The 11,850-nt window shown below is 39.5% G+C and overlaps 1 protein-coding gene across 1 annotated transcript in view; it reads right to left on the minus strand.

Moving 5' to 3' along the window:
• Window positions 1-1,009: 1,009 nt before the first annotated feature.
• The window catches only part of lmf1 (lipase maturation factor 1), an 11,993-nt gene continuing 1,152 nt past the window's right edge, over window positions 1,010-11,850 (minus strand). The window contains exons 2-11 of the mRNA XM_061908884.1: window positions 7,478-7,787; window positions 7,387-7,397; window positions 5,900-6,048; window positions 5,713-5,778; window positions 5,453-5,620; window positions 4,459-4,639; window positions 4,073-4,226; window positions 3,679-3,862; window positions 1,751-1,863; window positions 1,010-1,429 (exon numbers count right to left, since the gene is read on the minus strand). Coding sequence (XP_061764868.1) covers window positions 1,243-1,429; window positions 1,751-1,863; window positions 3,679-3,862; window positions 4,073-4,226; window positions 4,459-4,639; window positions 5,453-5,620; window positions 5,713-5,778; window positions 5,900-6,048; window positions 7,387-7,397; window positions 7,478-7,787 — 1,523 coding nt within the window. The 3' untranslated portion in view covers window positions 1,010-1,242. The remainder of the gene's footprint in view (window positions 1,430-1,750; window positions 1,864-3,678; window positions 3,863-4,072; window positions 4,227-4,458; window positions 4,640-5,452; window positions 5,621-5,712; window positions 5,779-5,899; window positions 6,049-7,386; window positions 7,398-7,477; window positions 7,788-11,850) is intronic.

The raw sequence follows: 11,850 nt of genomic DNA on the forward strand, positions 1-11,850 counted from the left end.
AGCTCGTAAGTTAAAGTACTACCGTTCTGTACCAATAAGCCCCCAAAATGTGTTTTAATATTACTCGGTAATAAAGCTGCTCCCCCATAAGGATCTGCTCTCCAATTGATGGGAATGACACAATCACCTTGAAAATACACGACTGGACAAAATCAACATGTCAACTGTATTGTGGCTTGCATACATTGATGTATAAAATGTTATCCAGACTGTGCTGGATTGGTAACTGTGAGCTGCACAGAATAAACAAGAGCTCTTTGCATGGCACCATTCACTGCACAGCCAAAAAAGTATGTTACATTTATTTAAAAGTTATAAAAAGACATGTGTACACTGTTTGTTGTATGCTATACTATTAATCATCATAACAACTTGGGAAACCCTGAAAAGGCTACCCAACATTGCTTCTTAGTCTTTAGCACCATCTATTGGTATTTTTTAGTTATTACAATTAATCTTTTTTAAATTTGGCACATTGCAATGAGCTGAGTTCTCTACAATTTCTAGTATTTGCAAAATTAAGCCCAGGTTACTGTATTAAAGCAAACATTTCATTTATTCAAATTTTGAGCAATAGATTTGGCATTTCAACACATCCATCCATTTCCTACCGCTTGTTCCCCTTTGGGGTCGCCGGTGCCCACCTCAGCCACAATCGGGAGGAAGGCAGGGTACACCCCGGACAAGTCGCCACCTCATCGCAGGGCCAACACAGATAGACAGACAACATTCACACTCACATTCACACACTAGGGCCAATTTAGTGTTGCCAATCAACCTATCCCCAGGTGCATGTCTTTGGAAGTGGGAGGAAGCCGGAGTACCCGGAGGGAACCCACGCATTCACGGGGAGAACATGCAAACTCCACACAGAAAGAACCCAAGACTACTCAGGACCTTTGTATTGTGAGGCAGACGCACTAACCCCTTTCCACCGTGAAGCCCATTTCAAAACAGTAATGTTTAAATTATATCAAATCAATTGCATGTGCATGAAGAAACGTCCAAGAGAAATACAACTTGTTTTTATTATTGAAAGTAGTTAATGGTAATACAGAAGAAAAAAAAACACCACAAGATGGCATCATGTTGATCACATGGTTAATGTTGGCCCCGATTGCAGTAAAAAAAATTTAGCCGCACATATGTGCGTGTCACTGTTAACATTTGCTTATTTTGTATTGGTAAATGTGTCTTTCAAACTCTATTGTCCACTGAGTTTGACACATGTCAGAGATGTGCTCAGGTTTTCTGTGGTGGTATATGCGGGTGAGGCCAGTTCCTGGACTGGAAGTAACCCCTGAGTCCCTCCAAGTCCAAAGGCGGGAAGTAGGCACCGATGCGTTTTCTCAGCCACCACTTACCCTCAGCTGCCCGCGCACTGCCTGGTTGGCTGAACTTATATTTGAAATGTTCCCCTCGAACCCATCTGAGATACGGACAAAGACAATTGTGTCATGAGGAAATAAATACTCATTTTATTTTTGGTATCTTTCATGTTTATGTAAAAGCACAAGACTTCAAAAACAGTTTTCTTTAATATGATGCAATGTGTTCTTGTGCTCAACATAAGTGAAATCTAATAATCAAGGTTAATGCAGTTGCATGACCTTTGCATAAAAAAAGTCTGGTTCTTTGGAGTTTGAAACAGCTTATAATCATTTTAACTATAAAATGGTATTGTAATAAAAATGGTGAAGTAACACAATGACTTCACATTCATGCAATCTTCAAAATGGTGTATTCTTACCTGGGGACACGTCCGTCCTTGTATGGGTTGTGGTCCAGTAAGGACAGAACAGTGCTATCATTGGCGAGCAGGCGTCCTGCTATGTGAATGATCCACTCACTCTGCTCATAGGTCTGCATGGAAATACACAAATTAGTGTTTTAGACTTAATTAAGATAGCAAAATTACAAATCAGTGTTTTTTTTCCAGCAAGACTACAATCTTTTTGAGGTGGTTGGTTAGGGCGAAGAGGTGTTTAGATGACATTGTCTAAAAGTGAGCAAAACATATGAAAAGCAAAGCAATATATTTAGAACTACAAAAAAAAGTTTATTTGTTGATAAAAAAAATAAGTCAAAACATTAAGGGGCCGCTTATTAATGCTTTTAGATGGAAAATATACAGTGTATCCGGAAAGTTTATACAGCGCTTGACTTTTTACACATTTTGTTATGTCACAGCCTTGTTCCAAAATTAAATACTTTTGTTTTTGTCATGTTTGCAAATGTATTCAACATTAAAATTCACATGTACATAAGTATTCACAGCCTTTGCTAAATACAATGCACCTTTGGCAGTAATTATAGCCTCAAATCTTTTTAAATACACATCTATCTTTTTGTAGTTTTGCCCATTTCTCTTTGCAGCACCTCTCAAGCTCAATTAGGTTGGGTTGGAAGCGTTGGTGTTTATTTAGGGTGTCTCCGTACATTGCTGCATTCACCGAAGTCTAGTTAGGAAGGTTACGAAGAATCCGATGGTCACTCATTCAGAGCTACATAGCATTCCTCTGTGGAAATAGGAGAACCTTCCAGAAGGAGAATCATCTCTGCGGCAATGTATGGTAGAGGCCAGACGGACGCTATTTCTAAGTAAAAAAGTTTGTCAAAAAGCACCTGAATCCCTCTCAGACCATGAGAAACTAAATTATCTGGTCTGATGAGACAAAAGTTGAACTCTTTGGCGTGAATGCCAGGCATCGTGTTTGGAGGAAACCAGGCACCGCTCATCACCAGGCCAATAACATTTCTAGAGTGAAGCATGGTGGTGATGTTTTTCAGCGGCAGCAACTGGAAGACTAGTCAGGCTAGAGGGAAAGATGAATGCAGCAATGTACAGAGACATCTTGGATGAAAACCAATGCTTCCCATCCAACCTGATGGGAGTTTGAGAGGTGTTGCAAAGCAGAAGTTGCAAATTTGTGGCACCATATTCAAGAAGACTTGAGACTGTAATTGTTGCCAAAGGTGCATCAATAAATGAGTAAAGGCTGTGAATACTTATGTACATGTGGTTTGTTTTATTTTTAATAAATATGCAAAATTTAAAAAAAATATTCAAATTGTCATTATGGGGTATTGTGTGTAGATTTTGAGGACAAACATGTATTGTCTTCTATTTTTAAATTAAGCTGTAACATAAAAAAATGTGGTAGAAGTTAAGCGCTGTGAATACTTGACCCTGACTCATTTGTCGAGTTTGCAGGTGTACACAAGGTTGTGACCGGGTGAATCTATATGTCTATGAAGTTTATTTTTGATAGCGGTGACAACTTCAATATGTGTATTAAAAAAGGTGTACATTTTTAAAAGATAAACTATTATACTTTTGGAGAGGGTGGGGTGTGGTTTCATTTGCAACCTGGAAAACGCCTTGACAAACATTTTGTAGACAGTCTCCAAAAACGGGTAAGAAAAGTGACTTTTGACCATAATTTCTGCAACATTTACACCAAAGCATATTTAATACATATTATCTAGACTGCAAGGACATTTTTAAAATGTATATTAAAATCATCGTAGGTCCCCTTTAATTAAAAATGATGCATTGTCCAAAAATCCCAAAGGGATACCTAAATGTTCACAAAAGGAAAATGTACGCTATGGTGAATAAATGTGTATCTATCTGCATGCATCATCTGCTCAAGCTGTTGCAATCTAACATCCCACCTGGAAGGCAGCAAACCACATGAGCCAGTCCAAGCGGTAGTGATATGGGGAAATGAGGCATGGCCGTCGGTACATGTCTCCCGGTTTGCACAAGAACTGATATTCCTCCCAAACTGCCTTGGGGTCCTTGGGATCCTCACTCAGAGTGCCTTGGAAAATCACCTCAGTGCGCTCCTTGGTAATGCTGGTAAAAAGTAAATAGCATTAAGGTCAAAAGGACAGGAAAGCAAAACAAGTCAAGGAGTAAACAGCTGAAGCTTGAATATGTCCAAACTGTGCCTCAAACGGGAGACGTAGTCATATAGTGATTGAGCCAATAAATGTCAGTTATTATTTAAATGTCTCACACATCCTGTTGAAATATTTAATGAAACAATATGAGCAATAAGTGTACCTGCCAAAGGCTCCGTAGGTATTGACGATGCGCAGCGGGTCGAAGGACGTGTTCATCACCTGTTTGGGACTCAGCAAATTCATCAGCACCGGAACACTAAGGCAACCAATCAGAATGCCCAAAGACACGTTGAACACCTGACGTATCCGCATCCCTGATTAAAAAAAAAGAAAAGAAAAAAGAGAGAGTTTAGAAATGACTAGGTAAATATTGTTGTCTGGGAAAATGAATCAAATATTGTAAACTGCAGATGGTATAGTGTTTGGCACATCTTATTCAGATAAGTAGAAAGTCCATGGACAGCCTGCACATATTTGGGAACACTTTCTGTGTTGTAAACTTGGCCTATTTGCACAGTTGTGTACCGCGGACAGCAGCCCAAATACCTTTGCTGAGTTTGAGAGTTTGTCCATTTTTGTCCTCTCTTTGAATCTCCAGCACAGTTTTCATAGCTCCACCTCTGGAGCAAAACAAGAAGCCCAAAGACGCGTCATCAAAACAGGCCAAGCTTGGAACAATGGTCAACCAGTTGAGGAAACTGAGGTTCCCACTCACAATCAGAGCCGCCTAGAACCCAAAAGACAGTGCAGAGAGAGTAACTGATAAATTGTACTTTACATAGTATGATTTGATTAATTACTTTAGGATGAAGAGCCCCATTGTAGTCTGTACAATGGGAGTATGATATTAGAACGAATAGTCAAAAAAGGATTTCATTTAATAATTAACCTCTCAGTGTGCACAAGAGAACCATTTTTGCTGCACAATCCAGCAAAAATTGTGACTCACGGTTTTGGTGCTTAAAATTTAGATTACTGGGGGATGTGGAGAGCGAGAGGTAAGTGTCGCTCATCATGCTAACCTCAGTGCAGCATGACTGGTTGAGTAATATGACGGCATTTGTTTGTGACGTCAAATAAGAAATTACATTGCTGTGTTAGCCCTACGATGAGGTGGCGACTTGTCCAGGGTGCACCTCGCCTTTCGCCTGAATGCAGCTAAGATAGGCTACAGCACCCCTGCAGCCGACTGCAGAATATGATTTTACATATTTTATTTGTACTGATGAAATGCATAAGTGTTAGCTTTCAAATGGCGCTAAGTTTGTTGCATTACTAATTTTTTTATGAAATTACCTATGAATATACAGTATGTTTGATTCTCTGATCAACATTTATGTGCTTGTAGTTTGAATTGTATCCTGTATTTTTCTTGTTTGCTGAACTTTTAGCTGACGTTCTTATTTGGTGGCAGTATAGCATGTTTTTTGAAAAGTACAAGCATCAAATTACAAACACTAGGATGAGGGTATTTAAAAAGGTTAGGTTAGAAGAAAAAAAGCACACATTTAGTTGTTTTTGTGCATGAAAATTGTGATACCTGGAACAGAATCTGCACAAGGCCATTAATGATACACATCCGCCTGCCCAGGAAGGTGAAGAAGGGGACAATGAGCTCGATGAAGTGGTTGGACAATGTCTCGAAGCGATGGAACCACAAAGGGGAGCGATGCATATAGTAGGACAAGGGATTTGGAATAGGCTGTGTCTGTAAAAACATGGGGTGACAAAATACATGTCTCTTTATGCAATTTAACCAGTCTAACATTAAAAGTGGACAAATTACATCTACCGCAGTACCTCGTAATGATAATCCATACAAGTGAGGTCTCTCCAGCATTTGTCCCCTCTGATTTTAATAAGGCCCTGAAATAGACACACGCCATACATATTTGTTAAACATAATCACAATGCTTCATAAAAGTGTATCATCATAAAACATAATTGTTTTGGCCAAAAGATAGGTAGGGAGGATAGTCGTACTCACTGCTCCGAGCATGATACGGACAATGAGCCACCTGAAGGTCCAGATGCAAATGAGGGAGGGTGGACAGCGACGGGGGACTTGCGAAAGAGTCCACAATGGGCATAGAAAAATGGCCAAAAACCCAGTTTCCAACAGCTGACTCTCCCAGCCTCGAAAAGAAGGAATGATGATAACTATGGTTACGAGACCATGAACAAACATACAAAACTGTGTGATGCTGTATATCTGTCCATACTATAGGGACCTGATCTACGAAGATCCATATACCAAAACGCTAAAGAGTGTGTTCAAACTTTAAAATTGTGTGTACTATGAGCGTGGTGCACATGATCTACTAAGACGTGTTCAGTTGAAAAGTGGGACAGACTGCCTTTTTAAATAAAGTTTTTGCATGTAATATATGCAGGGTTTTCTCCATGGAGATCCTCGATTATTCACGGTACATTCATGTTACCATGCGCCTTCCTTTGGAACTGTGCGATGTTTTGAAACAAGCAGCAGACTTGTACCACTTTATTTTGGCACTTCAAAAGCAGTCATGGCGTGCATCTGCAATGGAAACCACTTTTTTTTTATTTTTTGCGCACTGCTCATGGGAGAGCCTGCAGCACTAACTGCAAGTGTGAAGAAGAATATGCAAGAAAATGCATATTGCAGGACTTTTTAAATTGTAGTGTGCTGATGGAAGTGTATGTTTTGAAGCGTACTTATCACAGGATATATGTTAACAATACACATTTTATATAAAAAAACATAAATCATAAAAACGCCAGCAGACACAAAAACGCATTAATTAAATTTGCTTTAATCAGCCCCTTCAGTCAACCAGCAGTTGTAAAACTATAAAATTATATTAATGATGCCAAGTAGACAATACCTCTATAAATGTTGATAAGCATACACCTAGGATGGAACTACTATGCAAGCGCATCCTTTCTCACAGCTGTGTGTGTAACTGCCAGTTTGCACATACTGTTCAGATGTGCTAAATAAAGAAGCAAAAAAGCGCCCGCAGTTGAATTTTATACTGTGTGCAGAATAATATATTTGCATCTTCTCCTCCCAGTATTGTGGCCGTTCTGATGGTCAGCATTCATTCTGCACATTCATACAGACAGACACGCTAAATGGACTTTGTTACTTATTTTGTTCTCTAAAGAGACACAATACCCTGTACAACTATAGTAGATCAGCTTTTTGTATGGTATCAAGTTTGCATGTGTTTTTTTGTATAGTAGAGCAGGCCTTAAGTGTATTATATTGTGTTTTCAGGTACACATAGAACTATAACTAAGTGTGCAATTAAAATGATTTAATGTTTTAACAATCTAACAGCCCTGAAATTAACACAAAAATAAACATGATCCCATTTAAGAAACTAATTTAAATAAAAAATGTAAACACCAAATCATTAAATGTTGTCCAAGGATTGAATAAATGAAGCAAAAGAATGGTGGTACTTGAATCGTACCATCAAGGTTACTTACCAAAGGAGTACCTGCAGAGACAAAAAAAAATGTAAGTAAATACCATGATTTTTTTAACATCATTGAAAAAATGTGTGCCTTTTTAACTTACCACAGTTGTCCCACATTAACCAGGGAGTGGTAGAGCACCCACAATGACACCATGATCACCATATTGGCCATCCCCGTCATTAAAACAAACCCAGACAGCACCATCCCTAAAAGGGCAATACCATCCAAGTTGTGGTCCATATTGTTCCAATCCAAGAACCAGAGGATGGAGGGGGTGTACGCCAGGGCGGCAAAGCCAATCTTTCCTCCCACATAGCGCTTGACGTTATTGAGGTAGCTCTTGCAGGGCATCAGGCCGTTGTCGCCTATCAGCTGTTTATTCTGGTTGTATGCGACACTGAACGCCACAACTACGGTAAAAGAGAAGAATTCCTGAATGTAATGTTTAAAATAAATACATGCATTTGCTTTATTAATATACGAAATTTAGTAATCTGCTACGGCGTTATATGATGCTACGTAGCCAGGACAACTTTTGAAAACTATGTGGAGGCTGTAGTTTGTTCACAAACCATATTTGACATTTCATTCAGTGACATAATCTCTCAGCATTAAAAGGTTCATGTTATGTTTTTTTTTTTTTCTACATTTAATACACTTCTATGTAACATTTAATGGTGTTATTTTGGTCTAAATTTTACATAGATTATGTTTAACAGATCGTTTTCAAGCTACTTTCTGACCGTCTCTTCAGGATGTGCCGTTTTGGGGGCGGTCTTATTCACGTGGTTTCACTTCAACAGCGTCTTCTCCCTGCCTTCTTTATTGTACTTTTTAACGCTCCCATAGCGAGTCTACTGACAGACATAAATTAGAATAATACTCTACTTTGTATTAGAAATGGCAACTGCAGAGGATGTACAGTACGAGCCAATCTGCCCAACAGTAAGAGGATAGAGAAAAAAAATTAAGGAGCTTATTGACTACAGCGTCAAACAACAATGTTGGCCACGAGCTCAGCTCTCTGACTAAATATAGACCATATAAGAAGAATTTGTTGATGTCACACCTGGGAAAAACGTAACAAATTGGGCAAATTGCAAACGGCTTTGAAGTTTGAAGGAAGGCAAAATTGTTGTATGAATGTCAGTTTGATGTCAAATTTCCAGGATTTATGCGGATCCCAAATACACAACAGCAGGTACCCATCCATCCATCTATCCATCCATGTCCTACCGCTTGTCCCTTTCTGGGTCGCGGTGGTTGCTGGAGCCTATCTCAGCTGCATTCGGCGGAAAGCGGGATACACCCTGGACAAGTCGCCATCTCTACAGGGCCAACATAGATAGACGGACAACATTCACACTCATATTCACACACTAGGGACCATTTAGTGTTGCCAATGAACCTATCCTCAGGTGCATGTCTTTGGAGGTGGGAGGAAGCCGGAGTACCCGGAGGGAACCCACGCAGTCACGGGGAGAACATGCAAACTCCACAGAGTTTGCATGTTTGCATGATTTGGGATTAGAGTTCAATCCCAAATCCGGGATCGAACTCTGAGTTTATCCAACAGTATAGCGTGGTTAACAGTGTCAAAGGCCTTCTGAAGGTCCAGCATGACCATGCCGCAGTATTTGCCCGCGTCCACCTCATGTTTGATGTGGTCGGTCAGATAGCGAAGGCATGTGTCAGTGAAGTGGTTAGTTCTGAAGCCGGATTGGAATTTGTACATGAGTTTTTTTAGTAGCAAGGTATATATCGACCTGTTCATAAACAATTTTTTCCATTACTTTTGAAATGGAACGGAGAATAGAAACAGGTCGGTAGTTACCAGGTTCTAATTTGCTTCCTTTTTTATAAAGGGGGGTTACTCTTGCTATCTTGAAATCCTTGGTTACTTGGCCTTGTTTAATTGAGAGGTTAATTATGTGTGTGATGATAGGAGCAATGGTGATGGCAGAGTCCCTGAGGAATCTGGAGGGGATATTGTCAAAGCCGGTGGAGCGCGCTCAATTTATTAAGCACCTCGTCAGCTGAGACCACTTCTAATTTGAAATTTTTGTTGATTACTCCTAGCTTTCTGTACAAGGCTTTAATCTGTTCTAATGTGTCGCCACTCATGACAGTAAAGTATGTTTGTATTAAAGGCCTATTGAAACCCACTATTACCGACCACGCAGTCTGATAGTTTATATATCAATGATGAAATATTAACATTGCAACACATGCCAATACGGCCGGTTTAGTTTACTAAATTACAATTTTAAATTTCCTGCGGAGTTTCCTGTTGAAAACGTTGCGGAATGTTTGTGACGTTATTGGTTGGAGGGGACATATTAGCCAGCACCCCTTGCGGCTAAAAGTCGTCTCTTTTCATCGCGCAATTACGCAGTATTTTGGACATCTGAGTTGCTGAACCTTTGGCAATTTGTTCAATTAGTAATGGAGAAGTCAAAGTAGAAAGATGGAGGTGGGAAGCTTTAGCCTTTAGCCACACAAACACACGGTGTTTCCTTGATTAAAATACCCGGAGATGAAGTTTTACTATAGATCAGAGCGGTCAAGCGAACATGGTTCCCGACCACTTATCAACCGGCAGGTTTCGGTGAGAAAATTGTGGTAAAAATCGCCTCATACCGGAGATCAGCGGAGCTTGCGCCGTCCATGCAGCTGCCGTGACTTCCCTCAGAGACCGGCGTCAACACACCCGTGGACATACCCCTCTGACTATCAGGTACTATTTAACTCACTAAAACACTACCACAGGGGTCGGGAACCTTTTTGGCTGAGAGAGCCATACAAGCCAAATATTTTAAAAAATATTTCCGTGAGAGCCATATAAATTTTTTTTAAGACTGAATACAACTAAGTGTGCATTTTTAAGTAAGACCAACATTTTTAGAGTATAATAAGTCTCTTATTCTTTTTAATAACATTGTTATTCTGAAGCTAACCAATAATAAATAAAATACTTCTTACCATTAATCCGACTTCTTGAACAGGTGCGGTGGAAACCGGATGGATGGATTAAAATGCATGAGAATGATTTATATTTTGAACGTTATTTTTGACACTGTGATTACCAGCGTAATTGTGTTAAGCAATGTCAGCTAAGATTTATCTGAGAGCCAGATGCAGTCATCAAAAGAGCCACATCCGGCTCTAGAGCCATAGGTTCCCTACCCCTGCACTAGCAACACTATACACCCTTTTCATGTGACGTCATTCATCTGGGTCACGAAGGGTCGTGCGCAATTTTGAAAGGCTAACAATCGTCAAGCAGGTTGATTTTCAATAGCTTCTATTCATAGCCAAAAGCACACAATATGGTAGTTTCGTGTTGGGTGAATGGGTGCACTAATCGCCGCCAAAGTTCAGTCAAACGTGGATTCTTTAGTATTCCTAGAATTCGTCCCCACGAAGGCGAACTTACACAGAAAATAAGCGAAGATCGGCGAAGGGCATGGTTAGCCAGCATAAATAGGAAAGACGAGCCCTCCTAGTCATTGAAGATATGTTCAGATCATTTTGTTACAGATAAGCAAACGTTTTAGGCAAGTTTATTTTTCTCACATTCAAACTAATTCTGAGGTATTATTATTTTACAGGCCCAGAAAACGCAGGTTATGTCTAATATACTGATTCAAATCCGTTTGAGGACCGTTTAAATATGTACACCAGTAGTAAGTACACGATACCTTTAAACCTTTTTCGTTTCATTTTCTATAATTTCCCAGTATAGCCTACTGCCCTTTTAAAAGTTATGGTTAGTAACATGTTCATTAATAAACAAGGTTACCTTCAGGCTTACCTTGTTCAGCATATAGGCTAATACACAGTACTAATTATAACTAAACATGGTTAACATTATTAATATCATATGCATGTCCCAGGACGAACTAAATCAAACTTAGACATTCATACACAAACTAAAGTAAAGCTTCGAAATGTTTAAGCTACACTTTTGTAAAGCCATTCGTTAAAACGACATCATGCCAATTGTTCATGGAAGAAAATTGAATTAGGCCCTACATGTACTGTATAGACAGTACTAGGAAATAATTTGAAATACAGTATTGAGTATAAATTGCCTTTTTTACTAGTTAAAATAAATACGGTACAGATTTACATACCCTGCCTGTCACCAAGACTTTCCCATTCGTCGTCATGCTGTACACACCTTTCACCCAACCATTCACGAACTGGTTGTAAGCCTCGAGTGATTTGAAAGCCTTCAACTCTTCCGTAGTATAAGCACTCTTAGAACAAACCAGATAATTTAGAATGTCTATTTATGTTATAGCAGGAAAGCATTTGTGGTCAGCAGTCATTTTAGTGAAGTGTGGTGAATTATTTTTATATAGCGCTTTTCTCTAGTGACTCAAAGCGCTTTACATAGTGAAACCCAATATCTAAGTTACATTTAAACCAGTGTGGGTGGCACTGGGAGCAGGTGGGTAAAGTGCCTTG

The sequence above is a fragment of the Nerophis ophidion genome, linkage group LG08 (assembly GCF_033978795.1).
Source record: "Nerophis ophidion isolate RoL-2023_Sa linkage group LG08, RoL_Noph_v1.0, whole genome shotgun sequence".
NCBI classification, from domain to species: domain Eukaryota; kingdom Metazoa; phylum Chordata; class Actinopteri; order Syngnathiformes; family Syngnathidae; genus Nerophis; species Nerophis ophidion.